General features: G+C 40.0%; 2 protein-coding genes across 2 annotated transcripts; one reads left to right on the top strand and one right to left on the bottom strand.

Annotated features, from left to right (window-relative positions):
• Positions 1-3,990: 3,990 nt before the first annotated feature.
• Positions 3,991-19,598, top strand: MEIOB (meiosis specific with OB-fold). Its single transcript, XM_005229128.4, has 13 exons — positions 3,991-4,059; positions 7,465-7,522; positions 8,856-8,987; positions 9,733-9,805; positions 11,088-11,283; positions 11,817-11,917; positions 13,591-13,643; positions 13,740-13,835; positions 14,210-14,311; positions 14,811-14,964; positions 15,338-15,521; positions 16,018-16,104; positions 16,981-19,598. Exons 1-13 carry the CDS (start codon positions 3,991-3,993, stop codon positions 17,107-17,109), a joined length of 1,434 nt encoding a protein of 477 aa, XP_005229185.1. The 3' UTR covers positions 17,110-19,598.
• FAHD1 (fumarylacetoacetate hydrolase domain containing 1) lies at positions 19,376-20,938 on the bottom strand. The gene has a single exon (XM_005244659.4). The coding sequence runs from the start codon at positions 20,791-20,793 to the stop codon at positions 20,110-20,112; it is 684 nt and encodes a 227-aa protein (XP_005244716.2). The 5' UTR covers positions 20,794-20,938; the 3' UTR covers positions 19,376-20,109.
• Between the last annotated feature and the right edge of the window lies 1 nt (position 20,939).

The raw sequence follows: 20,939 nt of genomic DNA, 5'->3' as shown, positions 1-20,939 counted from the left end.
TAGACATTTGTTTATTATAAGCACCAAAAAAGGTGTTAATGTGTTTACAGTAACCTACAGGAGTCCCAGTCACTGACTGTCTCCCATTGTGCCATGTGCCATACCAATGGCAGAATTCACGGCATCACTGTGAGACAAGTATGTCAATCAAATGAATTCTTGCCTCAGTATCTGCAAGTTGGAAATTCAGCATCTAATCACATCTCCTAGGGAAATAACTCTGGGCTCACATCTGCTGCCTTTGTGCCTGTGGCTAGATTGGTGCATCCCTTCACGATGGCCCTGATAACATCTTCCTAGCAGAGGCTGTCATGGGAAAGTAAAAAGCAGCTTTTTTTCAAAACGTAGGTGCATTGAAAATGGGAGTGGAACTAAACCACAAAGCAAAACCATCCGATCATTAGCTGTCTGCTGAGACTATGGGGACTCTGAGGAGCAGTGCACAACAGCATCCTTGTTCCGGTGGCTTTGAAATGAAACAAAGCCTGCGGCCCTGTGCTGGGGACACCAGCAGCATTGGGTTTCACCTGCCCTTTGTGCTTGTGGGAGAAAAGCAGCTCAACCTGGACAAAACCTAATGAAAGTGGTGACCATGCTGGGCAGCAGCACAAGGTCCTAGCTCAGTTCAGCAAGGCTCCATTTAAGCAGGTGTTTGTTCCACCAAAACCTTGCTGAGATACTACATAAGCTCAACGCCTGCAAGCCCATGGGCTGTGATCCTGCTCTTACCACCCTCCACAGTGGTGGAAACCCTGTGGATCTCCTGTCAGGGTAGGGTTTTCCCCCTGATTTACCTTGCAGTCATGGTGGTAAGGATAACACCTGTACTGTTGCCAGCATTTTCCAGCTAGCGTACACCTTCTCCTTACCGTTTGATTAGGATCCTGTCACCATGTTCATTATCTTCTGTTTGTTCATTAGCTTGAGATAATTAAAACTACGGAACTAACAAAAAAAATTATTTTATGCTGCTTACCGGAGACTTCAAACCTATGGAATAAAGTTAGATCCGTGGATCGCACTGTATAAAAGGTGTCCTAAAAACCAACCACCTAGGCTGTCAGTTCTCTGGCATGCCATTTGTCATCAGCATGGTGTAATTATCAGGGACTTTAGTGACACAATAAATATGAGAGCACAGGTGGTATCCATTTTCAGCTGTTTAATTGAAGAAATGAAAGATCCTGTAATACAGAGTCAACATAGAGAATTTGTCAGGCTACACTAAAAACTTCAATAACCATGACCTTGAGGTCATAAAATTACTCATCAGGAGTAAAATTTTTTTATGATACAGAAGTGAAGAGTATCGATTTTATAAAAAATAATTTTATATGCAATATAAATGGACAAAATGGTTCACTCCAGTCTTCTGCAGGGTCTGAAAACCCAGGAGTGCTGTGTGCAAATCAATACAAATAATATCTTAAACCATAAATTTTAATTCATTTATAAAATATAGGCTGTGTTTTTTCTCCCTTAGAGCCACCACACACAAAAAAAAGAACAAAACCCCAAAAACCAACTAGGGAATGGCTCCTCCAAAGCTTTCTGGAATTTGCTTTGTCTTGCTGGTGTATTGTGCATTTATAACTGTAGCAGAATAAGGTTGACTTTAGACTTGTGGGCTGGTGTTCCGTTGACTTTAAGTCCAGGATCTTGAGAGCTGCCAGTGGTCCTGCTGAATGCGTTTGGTTAAGGAAAAAATCTTCCAGGGCCTACTGTGGAGTAGCATGGCAAGAAAATACTGAAATTTTGTTAGAACAGCAAACAAAAGATGCAGTTGGGTGGTTCAAATCAAGGCCTTACCTGGGAAAGCTGGTGCAGTCGGGGTGAAGCCGCTGCCCTGAGGGAGCGATGGGGCAGCCATGGGGGGTGGCTGGGGCAAAGCCCCACAGATCAGAGGGCTCGCAAAGAGTGAAACCCAAGCTCTGAACCCTCAGCTCCAACCTGTGGCACACCTCGCTGGCTGAAGCTGATGGTGGTGTGCTCTGAGCTGGTCCCCCTGGGCTGAACACCATTGCAAAAGCGCCCTGACCCTGAATTTCAGGTGAGGTTGGGTTTTTTTGGTAGCTTTCCTCTGAGCCCTGGGGCCATGGCTGGCTGCCAGAACCCTGGTTGCCCTTGCACTGTTCCCCTCACACCTGTGCTGGCCTCTGAAGGAAGGCTGCACACAGCAAGAGAATGCTAAGCCCTTTTCCCACCCACAGCACTTGCTGCCATTTTGCGTTCCTGTCCTCAGCCGCCATTTTGTCTCTCTGTCCTCAGCACCTCACGCCTTCCTTTCGGGGTGCTGCCTTCCCACCCCAGCTGCTCTGTGTCTCCCCTTAGACCCCTTGGCAGTAGCTGGGGCTGCGGTAAGGGCTCCTGCCTCCAAACTGGTGCTGTCTGCAGCTGTGTGGAATGGCCGCCACGTGCTGTCAGGTCTTGGAGAGGGAAAGACATTAGGAGGAGGATGGGCCCACACAAGAAAAATCTGTTTGCAGAGTCTGTCCTGGCTTTTGGGGTGCAAGCTCGTCTGGTGGCAGACACCACTTTGGGATGGTCATACTTTTATTTATTATGATTTCCGTCTTGTTCTTTCTCTCAGAAGAAGGTCTGATCCCAGGTGGTTGTGAGAGGGTTCCCTCGGCTGTCCTCGGGTGTGCTGCCCTGCCTCTGAGGGGTGAGCGAGGCTGCAGCTTCCCGGTAGGGCCTGCAGCATTTTAAATCTAAATTACCTCCTTAATCTTCCTTGGATACTTGTGTTCCCAGTGCGGTTTTCTTTAAAGTGATTCAGCTGTGGTGTGAAGTATGTGCTTTAACAATATTTAACTTCTTTTGAGGCAAGAATATTAACATGCCTTGGAGGGATAGCTGAGGTGACTTTCCTACATAAGTGAACATTTATTCTTCCATATAATGGGATGGGAATAGGTTTGAAGGCCTCGTTGTTCAGTGGTTTTTGTAAGGCAAATTTGGGATATCTTCCTGTGAGAGTTTGGTTTGAAAAGTTCTTTTTGAGAAATCACTTTGGTCTCAGATAACTGCTTGCTTTTTAAAGAGTGTAGACTATTTCTTTTCTAGTGTGTTCAACAGTTCATTATACTAATGCACGATGAAATGGTTAACAGTTCTCACACAAGGTGCCAGGTATAAAGACTGTAAAAGCCATTCAGGACTTCTCTTATAAAGTTTGAACAGGAGTCCTCTGAAAAATGTCAGCAGTTCTCTCACATTAAAGGTTATTAAGATTTGGACAACTTGATGGTTCCTTTTACAAAAAAAAAAAAAAAAAAAAGTCTGACAACTATTTGCTAAATATCAGTAATGTCTCTGAGTGTACCCATGAAATAATAAGAGGCATTCAGACAGGCTAACAAAGCATCCATAGCCCAACTTTGGCATCAATAGAGAGGACTTGAGTGCACAGCAGCTCACGGGAATGGGCAGTAATGCTATGTTGGCAGCCTGGAAATAACTGATATTTTAAAATTTTATTTTAATGAATTAAAAACTTTTCTGCTTTGAGGACAGAACACACTCACATTTTAAAGTAGTTTAATATTAAGTCCAAAACTCAATGAAGGTGGTTTGCAACCCAACACTTTTCTTTCCTCCCATGTAAATGGCCTTTTATATATGAACTGCCTCATTAAATTCAGTTGGGTTTCCCAGACAGGAGAAGGAGGGTAAATATTTTTCAGAGGTTGGTGCTAATGGAGTCATTTAATGCTGAATAAATAAATAAATAAATAAAAATTACAGACCTTTATTTGAGAAACACAAGTAGAGTAGTTATAGTAAAATTCATAACTTACATTGCCAAATACAAACAATAAAGGATTGTCTACTTCAGACAGCTCAAAATGCTTTTTATTGAAAACAGATGCTATTCAGGTCAAAACATTTGAGTTAAAAAATAACTTGTTATTCTCACTGTGAATAGTTAAGTGATTTGTTTAAATTTTTAAAAAATCTAAATTAGTTTTCTCAAGTTACAGATAAAGAATGGCTTATTCTAGTTCAACACAGGACTTCGTTGCACTTTCAGATCTGCATCCAAATCTTGCTCGTCCTGTAAGTCGCATAGACATAGTACTTTTGTTCTCAAATGAAATTGTATACAACTGTATTATATTACTGCAAAATTATGTAATTGACGTGCATTTAGATACTAATAGCATTAGTGTAATTGTTAGATATAAAGTACCTTACCTTCTTTGTGTATAAACCAGCAAAATGAAAATTGATGCTGTTGTTGTCCATAGTATGAGGATACCACAACTATAGATATTGACTGGACAATTCAATGTCTGAAAGTATCAGAGGCTTCTTTGTAATGTTTTAAATGGATGCTGAATTAGTAAAGACATGTACAGAGTCAGCATTATGTAGTCACAATACATCTGTAACCTACAATGGTCTTTCACTACAAACTATGAACGTAAGGCCCAATCCTGCAGTCTTTACTTGTGCTCTCAATCCCTCTGAGCTAAAGAACATAGTCCTGAATTATTCAAACAAAACTCTTGTTGAATGGTATGGTGTTTTAGCTGGATAAAAGTCTCACAATTACATGTCAGGTAGGATAGTTTCTGTTTCTTTAGAACAAAAAACAGGTTTTGTGGTTGTCAGTTTGTAAGGAGCTAAGAATTTTGCTTGTGGGAGTACAGGAGAGCAGGATGAACCAAAACAGAAACTTAAACAGCAAAGCTTTGTAGTTGGCAGATTCGTACAGGTGTTTGAATGATTTCTTTAATTGGTTTTTGTTGTCATGATATGAGTGAGGACTATCATCAATGGAGTAAGAGCTGAGCAGGGGAGTGTGCTGTAAAACTCAGTATTTTCGTCTTTTGGGTTTTAGATGGTTGAACAAAAAATAGGGCGTCTGGGGAGCACAGTTTTTCATTCTTCGCTCTCTAAAATGGTGTTTTAATGTGAGAGGGAGAAGGCTATGTTATTCTCTGTCGCAGTGTTTCCCACCCTTCACTGTGTAGCCCAGCAGCAGTAACATCTCTTCTGAGTATTCAGTGGTGCTGGGAATTGGAGCCTGGAGGACAAAACAGAGGTGGCCTTTCCCCACAGATGCACTGGGAGCTTTGCAGTGTTACAACCCTGTCTCCCCATCCAGTTTAAAGTAGATGCGCTGTATGCAGAGCTGTACGCCCCATGGAACTCCTGATGCTTGTGGAGAGGGTAAAACCAAGGAGTTTTCCTGTTCCCTCAGCTTTTTATTTGGGAGGAGCACAGTTGAGCCCTTTTTTCTCATTTCTTTCAAACAAATGAAAGAGAAATCACAGAAAAGGGATGAATTAGGAGAAGGAGTTTTATACGCTCTCCCAGCGGTGTTGTATATTCTTTCCAACTTTTTATAAACTCCTGGTCTCCAGCAAAGCTAATTTAATTTGTCATTCACTGCTATTCTCAGAGTGATCCACTCACTCAGTGAAAAGCTTGTATTTTACAAATAAAGATAATCTTGAGTATCACAATTAGCAACCTATAGTGAAGAAAGTATTTTTATAAAAAAGCAATTCACTTGTATCTATGATGCAGTCATGATCTCACGATTACTACCTGTTTAGGAAGCTAAAAGGGCTAAGCATACATCATTCAAAGTATTAAAATGTCACAGTTTTTTACTTTGCATCTTGTTTTTTAAAAGTGAAGTAGATCAAAGCCTAAGAAACCTGCAATGCGTTAATGTTGCAGTTTCATGATTTGGTTGAGCAGCCTCAAGCAATGCTCTGCCAAAAAAGGCAGTACTGCCTGCTTCCCTGTCACAGGCCTGTTCCGCTCCACTCCTCCTCTTTTGGTGAAACTAGTGCTTGTGTAGTTGCAGAATAAGCTGATCAAGGAAATGATCTCTGGAAGCTGTCCTACCCTCTTTCTCCTCAACCACCCCCCAAAATAGTTTCCAGCCAGATCACTTCCTTCTGCCAGCTTGCTGTGCAGGCTTACTGCTAATACAAGAGCAAGAGAGAGGTGAATATAGTGAATATATTTGCAGCAGAGACAAGGGAGATGTCTTTTGGAAACGACTGATTTACATCAGCTTAATTCATGTGAAGTCATCCTAAATGTCAGGGTTTTTTGACTAGTGGTGAGATACAGGTTATGTTGCACTCTGATTTAATTGAAATGTTTCCTGTTTTGGTTTTTTTGGCTTTTTTAAGAAACAAAACAAAACAATCCTAATCTAAATCACTGCATGTTATGGACAGAAAGTATTCTGTTAGAAAGACTGGAAGAACTAGGATATTGCACTGTTGTACCCATAGTCCTCTTAATGAGTTAGTTTGCATCGCTGTAGGATAAGACAGTTACCTTGCTCCATCTAGTGATTCAAAATAAACTGGGAACATGAGATCGGATATTTGAGCACGTCAATATCGTTACAGGGAAGTCAGGCTGCATTGCTTTGTGAATAGGTGCAGGATTCAGCCTGTGTGGACTATTAAATATTTGGTTACACTGCCCCTTGCCAGCTGGCTGCTGGGGTTCGCCTGCTGGAACGAGGAAGTCAGGCAGTACTGCAAGTAAATGTCTGTGTGAGGTGGAGGATGTGTGGGACACTTCGTGTTTTGAAGGATCCATGCAGTGTTGCAAATTCAGTCTCCCCTTCCAGTCCTTGTTACCAGCTTTCATTGCTTACCTCTTAAATATCAAACTAGCACCGCAATACTCCTCTCTCATGCTGAGGAGGACCTTTAAAAAAAAAACAACAAAACCAAAAACCCCCAAAAAACCCCCAACAACCCACCACACAGCTATATATTAATACATATATGATCCTGTGTGTATTTGCTCCTAGTAGTTTTGTTTGACAATTCAGTCTGGGGTGCTTTTGCATAATAAATACAGGTTTAGCAAAGCAGAATAAGATTGATTTTGTTTTGAATTGTCAGAACAGTTCATTGCCTGTTCTCTTTGTAGTTGGTTGAGAGACAGACAGCAAGAAAGAAGAGGAACCTGTAGAAATTTGTTGCTTAGATGAGGCTAGGATAAATGGCCCTCCCTGTGGATGTACACGTGTGTATTCTAGTGCTGACTGCAGGGGAAACCTCGGATGCTTAACTGTAAAATAAATCCTGTCCAGGCTTTTCATGGTGCATTTAAGGAGATCTGAGACCTGTGCACAGAGCATGAAATAACAATAGTGCTGCCTACCTGAGAAGAGATTGCTGTAGAACAGCCAAAATTGTGCATGTTTTGGGTGAGCTTTTGCCCTCCCATTGTCTTTACAAACAGAAACAGATGTATTTCTCCTAATATTTTTATTAGTCACTCTTTTTCTTTATGTAAAATTGTATGTTTATGTTTTAGCCTTTAGTTCATATGGTACTTTGAAATAAATAGATTAAAATGATTACCAGTCAGAAATATGTTTATTATCATCAGTGAAGTACAAGTCCATGAAATCTAATTCACCATTTACATCTGTGTTTAATGCTTGTATTCTATAATATTTTTATTTTTTAGAATGTAATCGGTGTGGTTATTGGGAAAACAGATGTCAGAGGCTTTCCAGACAGAAAAAGTACAGTACCTTTTAACTGGTTTTCCTTCTTTTTCTTATACAGTATAATTTGGCATATATAACTGAAAATAGTATTTGAACAATAAACAGACTTCTTAGTGTAAAACATAGAGAATAAAAATGCACAAAAAAAAATAATTGTGTGTGTTTGAGAATCAAGATGAAAAAGCAGCATTAATTTGGCTGGACCTTATAAATTATAATTTGTTTGGAAAAACTTAATCATGGGAGTGTTTCAGGGTCTAGAAAGATGGTACTGATATAAACCACTATTGTATAAACACTGCTGGAATTGATCTGGTCCCTTCAAATTCATTCTCTCTTAAAACAGATATGTTAAGAATCTGTCCTGAGGAGCAAAACAAGTAATTTCTGGTCTGAGATGTTAATACAGCATAAGTTGGAAATTGAAATAACATATCCACAGCTTAGAGTTGATACAGACACAGTTAGGAAGCATCTCCAGTCCCAGAGAGCCATTCCCGCTCTGTGCGGAGTGCTCAGCTCTTCTGCTGGATTGCTTTCACGCTGAGCTGCTCTGGTGGTGAATTTTTAGAAGGCAGGCATCGTTGTCACCGGAAGCAATTCTATACAGTTTGAAAATGTGGTGTTCATATTTATGCCTCCATGGAATTATGCTTACCCTATACATATTACTATACAGTTTTCATTGATAATTTAATTATTGCATAATGCTGTATGATCCATGGAAAGCTTTGTTAATTAGCTGTAAGAGAAAAGGGAGTGCACTGTTTCAGAGACTGGTACCCTCTTGACCGTGAATTTTCCATAAAGCCAGAAACACTTTGCTTACTTCCCTTTATTGAGTCAAACCTCTTCATACTACCTGGCCGCTGATACTGCCTGTGGTCTGCAGCCTTGTATGTCATCAGGGTGGTCTTGTACGTGGCCACAGCCACTAAAAGACAGCCTGCCTACTACAAATTTTGGACCAGTAGGTACGCTCATTCACAGAATTGCTTCATGTGATAGCCTCGTTGATGTGTTTGTCCGTACCTTGAATGTAGCATCGTACGGTTCTTTTATTTCTCTGGCATTAGGTCTATTTATGCGATGCTGCCTGAAGTTAAGTGATATGTGTATGTGGATGGATGGTTCAGGTCCAGCTGCAGCATGAGTTGTAGCCATCCCTGTTCGTGAACACGTCTGCTTACTGAACAGGCTCCTGACCTCTAGTGGTACTCTCCCGATTGAGGGTAGTAATTTCACAACAAAATCTAGAAAAGCCTCAAAATAGTAGTTTTTACACAGATCTTCTAGACTGAAATCAAGATGTGCTAATGAATTGTAATAGTGCTGTTTATTTTTGCAGACATTGGGTCCGAAAGATACACCTTCAGTTTTACTATTCGTGATTCACCAAGCGATTTTATAAATGTAAATTGTTGGGGCAGAGAAGAGTATATTAGATCACTTTCAGAAAGCTTTAGAGTTGGTGACTGTGGTAAGTTGGAGTTTATTCTTAACACGTTTCTGTTTGAATGTGGGGTTTTTCCCAGTAAATCAGTGTTACATGTTTGTGGTTTTGCTATATTTTTCTCTGAGGACTCAGAAAACAGTGTAATTGGAAACAAATTGTTCAGTTATGTTAAGTAAAAAGAGGAAAGGAGTAAGATTTCAAGGATTTAAATGCAAAACCAGTAAATATGTCAACAAAAAGACCAGATACAAACCCACTGAATGCAGCCACCCAGAACTTACCTATGGTTAACCTATCTATAGTCTTAAATGATATTCAGTTCTTATAAGTTCCAAAAAACAAACTGTAGTTCAGTGTTTTTCTTCATTTTTGTTTAGTTATAGATATGGCTATGATTGTTCATAAAAAAACATCATAAATCTTGTATTTATTTCTAGTATGTGCTTTTATCTTGTTAAGTTAATAGAACAACTTTGCTGCCCATGGTTGCTAGACCAGTGTTTGGATGAAACTTGTGACTGTGAAGAGCATACACAGAAGAACTCAGTGTTGTTTTATTTCCATTAAATGTCTTGAGGACTTCTGTGGGACTTTGGCTTCATGTGAGCTGCCTGGACAGATCTGGTTTTCAGTATGAAAACATTTGGCAATAGTTACTGCACATACCTTTTCCACATCAGCCTTGAAAATAACCATTCTAAAAAGCCATCTCTCTTTATGTGTATCTGTATTCAGTTTCCTAACGTTACTTATCAATGTTTTATTTTAGTTACAATTGAAAATCCTTTAGTTCAGTCAAAGGAAGCCGAAAGGGAAGAAAAATTCAGCCCCGTAACTCCTAGGTAAATGTAAAGCGTAGACTGGCAGTTCTTTCCAGAAAGATGAAAGTTAATACTTGCTGTAGTTGCCGACCAACTGCAGCAGCATGCAATTAGTAGAAGTAGTTGGGGTAGTCCTCTTGTGTAGCTGAACCTTCCACCCAGTGTTCAACTATGTATGGTTAAATCATCTCAAAAGAGAATGTATTTCTCTGTATATGGTCTGTGGAGTTTTGTAATTCTGAGTAGTCTACTAAAATAATTTGAAATTGATTTTGCTGAAGTGTTTCATCAGACATAACTGTTCTATAGACAGTATATCCTTATCAAAATCCATTCAAATGACATGTTTATCTAAAAGGTATTTGCTGTCTGTCGGTCCGTTCCCTAAAATCTGAACAGTTTGAACCAGTATATGAAACTAACATTGCAAGTCGTACTTTAGATAGATATAACTTCTTTTAGGTATCTTAGATGTAGGTGTTATCTAAGATGTAATTGTTAGACTAATATGCCTGTTCTTTAATTAGGGTTTCTTTCCTAATTGGTCAGATTCTAATATTTTTAGTCATATGGCAGTTGTAAGGATATTGCATATAAGCACATTATATTGGCAAGTTGGAAGTTTTATATTCTTGCTCTACTGATCATCTCTAAGGTTTGTAGCAAATGTACAGCTATAGCAGTTACACTCACTTTCTGGCTAAGCAGAAATAAGTAAAAGAACAAATGTCAGGTAGAAACTTCACTGATGAAAAGAGCTCCTCTCTGAGTCTATAGAGTTCATAAGCATTTGTAAAATACATTTGTCCAGAAAATATTGAATATATCTTATTTCCACTGGCTAACAGTGCATTATAAATATTACTGAGGTCACTGGGCTATTTACTTTTGAAAGCACTTTACCATATCTAGTCTGACTATAGTGATGTCTTATTATGTCATGATGCTAAAACCTCTCAATTATCTAGATTACAGACATTTCAGAATTTATTTTATTTTTAGGGATTGATAAGAGCTGACAGAGTTACAAATATGTATTGTACGTTGCTCGTGATTCACACTGGCTTTTCAATTCTAAATGAGTTTAATGTACACAACAAGCCATCTTCTGTAAGAGAAAAGCATGTAACCTTTTCAAAAATAAATTTAGAACAAATTACACTTTTTCATATCTTAAGGGAAAAAAGAAAGGAATAAATCAGCAGTCATTTTTCTCATGTGAATTGAGTTAACATTTTACACTGTTAATATATTGGTGAGTGAAATGTTAATCAATGTGATTTGTTTTGTGCATACTATCTAGTTGCTACAAATTACTGCTCAGTGAAAATCATTCAGTGGTCAAAGCATCTTCATGTTACGGAAGGGACACCAAACTACTTTGTCTGTTGCATCTGCCTGTCAAGGACCCTCAGGATTATTATTCACTGGGTGATATCATTGCAAATGGACAAAGCCTTGACGGAAGAATCCTTAATGTGCTTGCAGCTGTAATGTCAGTAAGTTAAGGAGCCACAACAGAGTAGTGCTTGTTTACTGTACCATGGGTAACTGAATTGACTAAGTGTGAATATGGATTTGGGGACTCACAGTGGATGGGAATCAGTGGGTCTGTTTAGGTTGGCAGTCACTTGGGCTGAGATACAATAACCATACAAGCTACTTGATGAGATTTTTGTCAACACCACAAGGAGGGAAACTGAGGGAATGGAAATGTCCTGTATCAGTCATCTTTTCAAAATCATGCATGTGCAAGCAGTAGATAACTTGAAATTTGTAAGCCACAAATCTTTATAAAATAAAATGTGTCCCTTTATCTTGAAGTAAAATTACTGTTAAACATTTGTTTAACATATAAATGTAAATGTAATAAACATGTAAACATAGTGTGCATGGGGTGGTGGGTGGTTTTTTAGTGGTCTACAGGGATATTTTTTTCCCCCTTTTCAACTCTTCTATTTGCTAGGTTATCCCTTTTATTCTCCTGAACACTTAGTAAAGGAAACATAAATGCTTCTTTTTCTTCTTAAAGGTTGGGGAGCCAAAGTATTTTATGACTTTGGACAAAAGAAAAGGTCAGAGATGTGAAGTAAAGCTGTATGATGAAACAGAGATGTCTTTTCCAATAGTATGGTAAAATGCTTTTTATTTCACTAAAATACACAATTAACACAAGACTAGGTAAAGAGATTAACTATAATTACATACTGTTACAACACTGTCTTTTAATTAAAATTTATTATTTGGGTGGCAACTGTGATGAGGCAGCAAGGTACACTGCACAGAGGCTTAAAAAAGAGATTCAATAGAGTGACCTTATATACATTGTTGCTGGCAGACTGCTAGCTCATCAATGGCAAAATGAAGCTTAATTCTGAAGAGTTACTTTTTTTTTTTTTAATGTGGAAATTCGAACTAATTCAGTAAATGGCATTTAAAAACAGCTGCAAAGGCAGTACATTTCTTCCACAAACTGGGCATGAGGAAGAGGAGGAGCATGCTTCATTTTTAAAGCCAAGCAGAATTAACAAGTGGAATGGAAACAGGCTGAAATAGTTTTAAGTGTTTAAAATAGCACAGAAATATTTTGATACTACTTTGGCCATATTTTCAAGCTGTATCCCATTTACAAACCTGACTATGTCCATACCGTTTATGCATTTAAACAGTGACTTGTTTACACAGCAACATTTGCACTTTGCCCATCCTTTGTTCAATCAACTTGTGCCTTACTTACATGCAAGGGGGGGGTTGTATTAGTTTGCACTGGGTTTGCTGTTCGTTGTTCCTCTGTTGACCTTTGTTCTTTAGACAGAAGTAGCAAGATAGCATTGCACTCTATGTCTGAGTTAGAAACTGTATTACCATTCAGTGTAATGTTTAACACACTTGATGTACACACACGAACAATAGGCAGCATCTATGTTGTGAAGCTTTCTAGCCTTTGAGCTGCCACCGATGTTGATTTTGCAGCAGCACCTCCCATCGTCGTGTTTCACAGCGACACAGAGCTGCATACTTGAGGCCTCAGAAGCAGAGTCTAGGTGCCTTTTGTACTTTCATGGAGCTGTAGGTAAAGGCAAAGACTCAGGAAATCCTTGAGCAACAGCATTGTAGTGAAGAGGTTTTGGAGGCCATCAGTGAAAGAGATGGCTGAGCAATGCTAAAGAAAACGTAAATATTTCAAATCTTTCTCCAAGGATTAAGAAAAAAACCCCACCAGAACAAAACTGTGCTTTGGCAGTATTCTTGCCGTCCAGACTTAAAAGGAACAAAATAAGATTTCATCAAGGGACTTAACCATCAAATTATCATTTTTGAGGGATACCACTGACCTCACTCTAGTCTCATCGTCCACAGTTACAGGGTTGCAAAGCTGGCTGAACATCTGGCCTGGCGATGTGAGCAATCAACTTGTTCCTACAGAAGAGGCTCAGCTGATAAGCAGTTATTTTAACTGTGATTTGCTTTAGTTAGAAATTACTTTTGTCAAATCTCTGAAATACAGTATTTTTCCAGATATATTCTTCATTTAATCATTTTGAACAATCTAATAGCCCTTTATTTTATCCTGTTTGGCATGGGATGAAATAGGGGCTGTATTAGACTGTACATAAAGCATCCTGGCTGGCTGCAAACCAGATGCCTGTGGATTTACATGGCATTTCATTTGCCCGTGTATGTAATGAAGGAGTTGTGTCCCCTTTGACTAATTCAATTATTACTATATTATTTAGTAATTTAGTACTAAACAGTTTGAATGCTATTTTAAAAACATTCTGCTACATTTACTTTCTTTAATTTAGTTGGGATAATGAATCTATTCAGCTTGCGCAGAGTTGGATCCCACGAGAAACAGGTATAATAGTCTGGGGCTTATGTTTTTACTGTAGTTCATAATGTGATACTTATTCTACAGTGACAGGTTTTGATTGGGTTTTTTTTGTGTGCACAGTAATATTTGCATCAGATGTGAGAATAAATTTTGACAAATTTAGAAACTGTATGATTGCGACTGTGATATCAAAAACCATCATTACCACTAACCCAGGTAAGAGCTGTTGAAGTATTGCTTTGGTATTAGTAATCATTATAGGCTAGAATGCACAAACGATTTTATTGGAGGTCTGATTTCTTCTGCTTGCTTGCCTCAGAAAACTCACTGCTTCTTTTCCGTTATGTAGTGACCAATGCTTTCGGCTTCCACCCATTTCTCTCTTTTTTATTTTTATTTTATTTTATCTAAGCAGCCTTCATATATTCCATGTAAGATTAACAGTTAAAGTGAAAAAGAGGAAAGCATCTCTTGGCTAATTCCAGGGGACAATGTGTTGGTGCTACCAGAATGAAAAGTTGTAGAATATAATTATGCTGTTATTTTTACATGCTACATATATTAATAATTTTTAAAAATACATTTTCAAGAAACAGCAGAAGCAAATGTTCTCTTCAGCTTCATAAAAGAGAGTGCACAATCAGGAACTTTGCATGATAAACTGAAGGAGCAGTCAAAAGAATCCATTAACTGTAAGTATGGTTCCAAACACTTTGATTTTATTTAATTGTACAGTGTAGTTTCATAGTGCAGCTGAAATACTAAGTTCTTGCTCTGTGTGGGCATAGAAACAAAACTAAGGTATAGCCCGGCTGAATTGTTAAAGTTTAGGCTGTTGTTACCATGGGTTATTCCTTACATTGTCAGTTACGTGTCTTCAGGGTTGGTGACTGCCAGTTGCAGCTTGTCTGGTGTGTTCTGTCTTGAACGAGTACGAAAAATGGAGAGGGAAAGTTTTCTCTCAAAAAAACATTCTGGGGGATACAGAGATTAAATATTAGATATTTTCCTGATTTGAGTCTGCTTTTGTCCCCAAATGGTAAGCCTGCTCCAAAAGGAAGGTGTGTGGGGCTTTGCTGATGCTTTAGATCAAATCTTCTCCTGTTTATTACTGTAAGATCTGTTTTTTGTCTTCGCTTTTCTGTGTCATTTCTTTCTCAGATGCACTTAACGTGTTTTTTAAACTTTTAGTGGAGACTATAGTTGATGTTTATACTGTGAAACAGCTGAAAGAAAAAGCTTTCCAGAGTGATGGAAAACTTGAACCAGTTTATGGCATTATTTATGGCTACATTTCTACACTGGACATTGATGATAATGCATCTAAAGTTGTACGCAACAGATGGTAAGCAACTGCCTGTTTTAAATTTGTATTAAAAAATGCTTGTCCTTCTTCCCTGATCCCAAATTAGGTAGAACAGTATTTTAGTCCAGTTCCAGACAAGAAATAAAACTCCTCTGGAGGAGTCCTTGTAGGTTTCTGTTGTGACGACTTCCAGAAGTAGCAAGGAAGAGGAGCTGGCTTTATGAAGGACCTGCTTTTTCCTGTCCTAGAGGAGCGAAGAAGAAAGAGGCCATTTTGTCTCAGGTGGACTTAAGAGTTTAGAAGATGAAGAATTTTTTTAAAGAAAAAATGTCTCTTGGGAAATCTCAGTCTAGAAAACAGTTTCAATTAGGGAGGAATTGCATATATGCATTAATTACCTTCTCTGTTTCAGTTCAATATGCCGTTTTATAGTGAATGAAATGTCAAACACATGCACTTTCTGCAGTGACGTCTCTTCAGATTCAAAGTCAACTTTTGCAAGCTTTGACATACTCGTCGACCTGACAGATCACACAGGCACTCTTTATTCTTGTTACCTGTCTGACTGTGTAGCTGAGGAAACATTAGGCTGCACAGTGAGTAGAAATGAATTAGCTTGTTCTTATTTGATCTGAGCTGTGAAGCCTGATGAAAATTACAAATTTATGTAAATGTTCTTTGTGTGTGTGTGTACATTGGTTAAACAAATTGCACATGCATATGCATATGGATATAGACACACAAGGCTTTTTAACAAGTCAAAAGTTAGAAGTCAGTAGCTGCTAATAAGAAGAAATGTGTTAAATGTAAGACTGAATTTTCAGAATACCACTTTATTTTAATTAATTTGCACTTTTCTGAAAAGATGGTTGGAATTCCCTAACTTTGATTCTCAAAGACTGCAGTTTATTCTGATTAATCTGACTGTCTTGGTACATTTATCACACCAAACACTATGTTAAAATAGAAAAATACAGCTTAGAAATGTATTAAAAAAATGTGTAAGATGCTCTTTTCATCATCACTTTGTTGTGGAGATGTTGTTATAACTATATGCTGAAGAAGTGTTCTGTGGTGTCCTGTTATTAACAGGTCCATGAATTCCTCGCTCTAGCAGAAGACAAGAAGACTGCATTGAAATGGCAACTTCTTTTGGAACGAAGCAAGATTTATTTTAAAGTTAGTATTTAATGTTAATTTAAAACAGTGGCTGTTTCTCATTCGGTAGTATATTTAGTACTGATTCCATGTCAAGTCTGCTGAACTTTTAAAAATAAGGATTAGGTTTTGTACATATTCTGAATATTCCAGCACTCTGTCGGAATTCCAACACAGGGGATATCCCTGCAGGATCAGATGTGCAGGCCTCTTTCAGGAGAACTATGGAAGACACAAACTGCTCTTAGCCAATACTGATTAAGGAGCTGGTATTTCAAAAGCATGCATATGTGACTTCCTCAGCCACTGGCTTCTATGGCTGTAGGTTTATAATGAATAAAGTTAACAGTACCTGTTTGCAAGAAGGCAGCACAGTTAATATATGTAACAGATTGTATGGTATATGGCGTCACCCAAGTATATTTCTCAGTCACCTGTATTTTTAGAAATAATGCAATTAGGTGTGTCTAAAATCTGCAGTTCTCCTTAAAGCAACAACAATATTGGATTCACACACGTGGAGCAATTGTTAAAAGATCTGCTATTATTTGCAGCATCCATTTTTAATTGCATGCTGTATACTGGACTAGATTCCTTTTTCATAAACTGCCTGTTCTAGACAACTCTAAACTGACTCCCTTTTTAAACTCACCCTTCTCACCAAAACTGTGCTTACTCTCCCATCTCCCCTACCCTTTGGCTCTATTTCCAGGAAAAAATGGAAGTGTTTTATTTTAGCAGTGGCAGGTATATAGCATGACATGTGTGTACTCATACATAAAATAATGTAAAATAAGTATAACCAAATCTGTCAATTAAACATGCTGTGTGATTTTTGAAAACAATGTATTTCAAAGTGCTACACAGCAGTAGAAACAAAGACCGTTATTTTTACAGGTTACTTTGTCATCCACTTGGAGAACTGGACTGAAAGTGAATGTTCTTTCATGCAAACTGGCAGACCCTAGAGAGGCGAGTTGGAGCTTGTTGGGAAAAGAGACTGGAAATAAGAGATTACACTATTAATAACAGCTAGGAAAAATACTCTCTTTGCTGTATTTGTAGAAGTAGAATGCTGTTGTTGTATTTCACCAAGTATGTTCTGACAGTAAAGAAGGAATATGCATGACTAATGCCTATAATTGGGCTTCTGTGTTGATCTTTTTCAGGTTATTGTACTTTAAAAAGTGTACTAGGGCCTCAGCTTAAGAAAAGATAGTTCTACTGAATTCAGCTCCTTAGAAGTGGAGTGTAAGCTTTCTTCACTTGGTTTAGAATACCTTTGAAAAAATCAGAAATAAATAGTACAATACAGGTCTGAGCTGCTCTGTTTTCAACTGTCTGCTAATTTTGTGCTAGTTTTGTCTTAGTGCAAAATTAAAGCCTCACTTTGAAATACTGCCTGGGTTTGTGGTGCGTGTTGGTAAGTCCAAACACGGAACTTTCGGCAGCTGCAGAGGCTTGGAAATAGCCATGGTGTTTGCAAGGCTGCTTTTCTTTGGGGCAGACTAAGTCTTATTAGAAGAGACTAATCAATTTCCAGGGACCTCTGACAACCAATCAAGCTAAGACTATATGAGTGGCAGAGAAAAAGGGCTCTTCATTAGCAAGACAGTTGTTCTTAGCCAAACATAAAGAACCCAGGTATGCTTATAATATGCCTTTATCCATGTTTTTTTCTTTCCTATTTTTTAATCTATTTCTGTCCTTAGCATCCCCTGCAGCTGGTGCACCGGTCCTCACCACGTGAGCGTATGGGGACTTATTTCAAATGGTGGGAAGATACCAGGGCCGCCTTTTACAAAGTATTTGTTAGGTTAAATACCCTGCGGAACTCAGATTACACTTGGTGCACTACCTACCTGTTAAAGCAACTTGGCACACAGAAAACAACTACGGAAACAGTAAATTTTAACAAGTAATCCACCAAGATTGCATCCTCCTACTCATGTGAGTGGGAACAAGGGACTAAAAGCACACCAAAAAAAATTGACCATGTTGGGTCACTGCATCTCTCCTGTTGCAGCAACAAACAACGTCAACCCTTTCCAGCCGTAACAGGTAATATTCTCGTGAATGTTTCCAGTGAGTTTAATTACAGCTCAGCTCCGCGGTCAATAAACAGTGCTGACGGCCAAACTACAAATGATGTGTTGTTGCTGTTGCCATAGATGGTAACATTTGACAGGCAGGAAGAAATGGAAGCAGCACAGAGAGCGAATTTAATTCTTCCTCTTTCAGAATTTATTGACCCCAGCTTCCCTGCTCAGCCCAGCTCTGTAGGCCTGACTTTGCTGCTTGGCCAGCTCCCCGAGTGGCAGCAATATCAGAGCACAGCTTCCCACTGACAGAGCCAGGCTTAAATCGAGGAGCAGTTTGGGCTTCTGCGAGCCCCGGGGCTGGTTGTGTCTGGAGGCAATGGCTATACGCTCCAGCTGGCCTCGGTTCCTGAGGCTGCCCTCGGATGGAGTCTGAATTATGTCCGCAGCACATAGGTCTCATCATACGAAGAACGTTTACATTTGCTTTAAACTATTGGCTTAAGTGAACTGAAATAATATGTGAAATATATTATTGTTATTTCACTGAATATAATTTTTTTAGTTCACTCAAATTACAGCGAACTGAAACACCTGCATGTTTGCCAGACTGGTGCCCAGTGCAGGTGGCATATGGGTATGCAGTAGTGTACTACAGATGCATGCAGCTGGAGAAGCAGGCTGGCAGGAAAATATCTTTTTCTTCTGCTACATGTTGCTCTTTCTTTTTATGACGTGATTTGCAGTATCCTGGACTATGCTGCTCTTTCACACGGGTGCTCATCTTTGGGCTACAGTAATTTTCTCTGTAAGACTCTCCAAATGCACTTCTGAACCCACAACTTTTTCTAGCGATTATTAAGATCTGGCTCCGATAAATGGAAGCATTTAACTTCGGTCCTGGCACATATGTAAAAAAATAAATCATCTGTTCCTGTTAGAAATCAGTCAGTTCTGTGCAACGTTTGAAAATGGTAAGTTTTGATGTTTGCGGGGGGAGGGTTCTTTAAATTATATTTTACAAATCACTGTCCCTCCTTTGAATTTCAAGAGAACCCGCTGTCATGCAAACTAGTAGAGAGTGTTAAATCAGTTGGAGTTTGGAAACTGGAAAAGTTCTACAGTGTGGCTTTTTAACAGCTGGAAATAGTTAAAAAATTCCAACTGTTCCACTGTAAGTAATGGCAGTTGCTGCAGTTAGATTTTTATTAAAAATATATTTAAATGAGTAAAAGTAAAGACAAGTTTGCTGGTGATCTTTAGCAGTGATCTTCTTTATTCTTGATCTTTTATATTATTTTACTCTTAGAAGTATATGTAAAGCTCAGTTTAGGGAAAAAACCCAACAATCTGCCAAGCATCTGGCACACTTCCTGCTGCATTACGCCCCTTGGAGTGCAAGGGAAAGCAATCCTCATTTAATTTGTACATTTGAAAAATGCATGGAGGAATCGTGAAACTAATCTAAAAAGCAAACATCTTTTTCATTATAGAACACCCCAACGAGAGAATTTCCTTCTCAAGCTGCAATTCTTGATTTACTGTTACATGCATCTTTGATTTTTACATTGCATGGGTGAGCTTTAGCTCCTGCATCACCACTTTAATAATTTAATTTATAATTTTTATTTTAACACGATACATTGACAAAGCTTGAAGCATCAGGAGAACAGAAGAGCACACACCGTGAGCACCAGCCACTGGGCACATAGTCTCCATCGCCAGTTCCAAGGTACGGTTTAGGTATTAATCCCCTTCCCCAAGCTGGATTCCAGGTTCAGAGCCTCAGAGGAGGCTGAAGCCTCCACGGAAATGGGGCTGTTTTAGTCAAAAGCCTTTCAAGCTCATGGGTTACGTGTCCCTGATGCGTGGCAGTCCATTCAATGGTTGGGCCGTGTGAGTGTCTAATGTACAGGACAGCTTGTGTCTCTCTTCGCTCCCCAGATGTTCACAGAAGAGCCTCTTCCCTGCGCAGACGGGCTCCCGGTTAGGATCCACGTGTCTGCTGCGCTACCTTAAAGCGCATGGAGAGGACATCTGTTATCCCGGCCTCTATCTCGTCGTTGGCCTGCACAGACCCAACTCCTTTGGGAGATCCTGTCAGGAGCAAGTCCCCTTCCTCCAGGGTGAATATTTCACTGATGTAGCTGATCAGGTAAGGGATGGAGAAGATCATGGAGGAGGTGTTCCCTTCCTGCCTCAGCTCTCCGTTCACCTTGAGCCAGATCTTCAGCTTGTGAGGGTCCGGGATCTTCTCCTTGGGCACGAAGTCACTGATGGGGCACGATGTGCGGAAGCCCTTGGCCAAGGTCCAGGGCAGCCCCTTGGCTTTGCACTCCTGCTGGGTGTCCCTGGCCGTCATGTCCAGGCAGAGGGCATAGCCGGCCACGTGCTCCATGGCAGCCTGCTGGGACACGGCCCGGGCCCGCTTCCCCAGCACCACCCCCAGCTCCACTTCGTGGTGCAGGTTGGCGCAGTAGTAGGGCCGCAGGATGGGCGAGCCCTCGCGCACGTAGGCCGAGGAAGGCTTGAGGAAGAAGAGGGGCTGGCGGGGCAGCGCGCTCCCCATCTCCTCGGCGTGCTCGGCGTAGTTGCGCCCCACGCAGACGATGTTCCTGCCCCACTCCCAGAAGCGGGACAGGGGTTTGGAGGAGGAGGAGGAGGAGGCCATGGCCGCCGCGGGTCTCTCCCCCCGCGGACCGCGGGCGCCCTTGGAGCGTCCTTGCCGGGCCCGGAGCCGCGCCGCCGCCTCTGCCCCGGGCCGCTCAGCGCCGAGCCGCCGCTTCCTCCCCGGGTGCGCCGGCCGGGCAGGGCCGG

Source organism: Falco peregrinus, chromosome 5, assembly GCF_023634155.1.
Source record: "Falco peregrinus isolate bFalPer1 chromosome 5, bFalPer1.pri, whole genome shotgun sequence".
Classification (NCBI taxonomy): Eukaryota; Metazoa; Chordata; class Aves; order Falconiformes; family Falconidae; genus Falco; species Falco peregrinus.
This window is presented reverse-complemented; position numbering and strand designations above follow the sequence as displayed.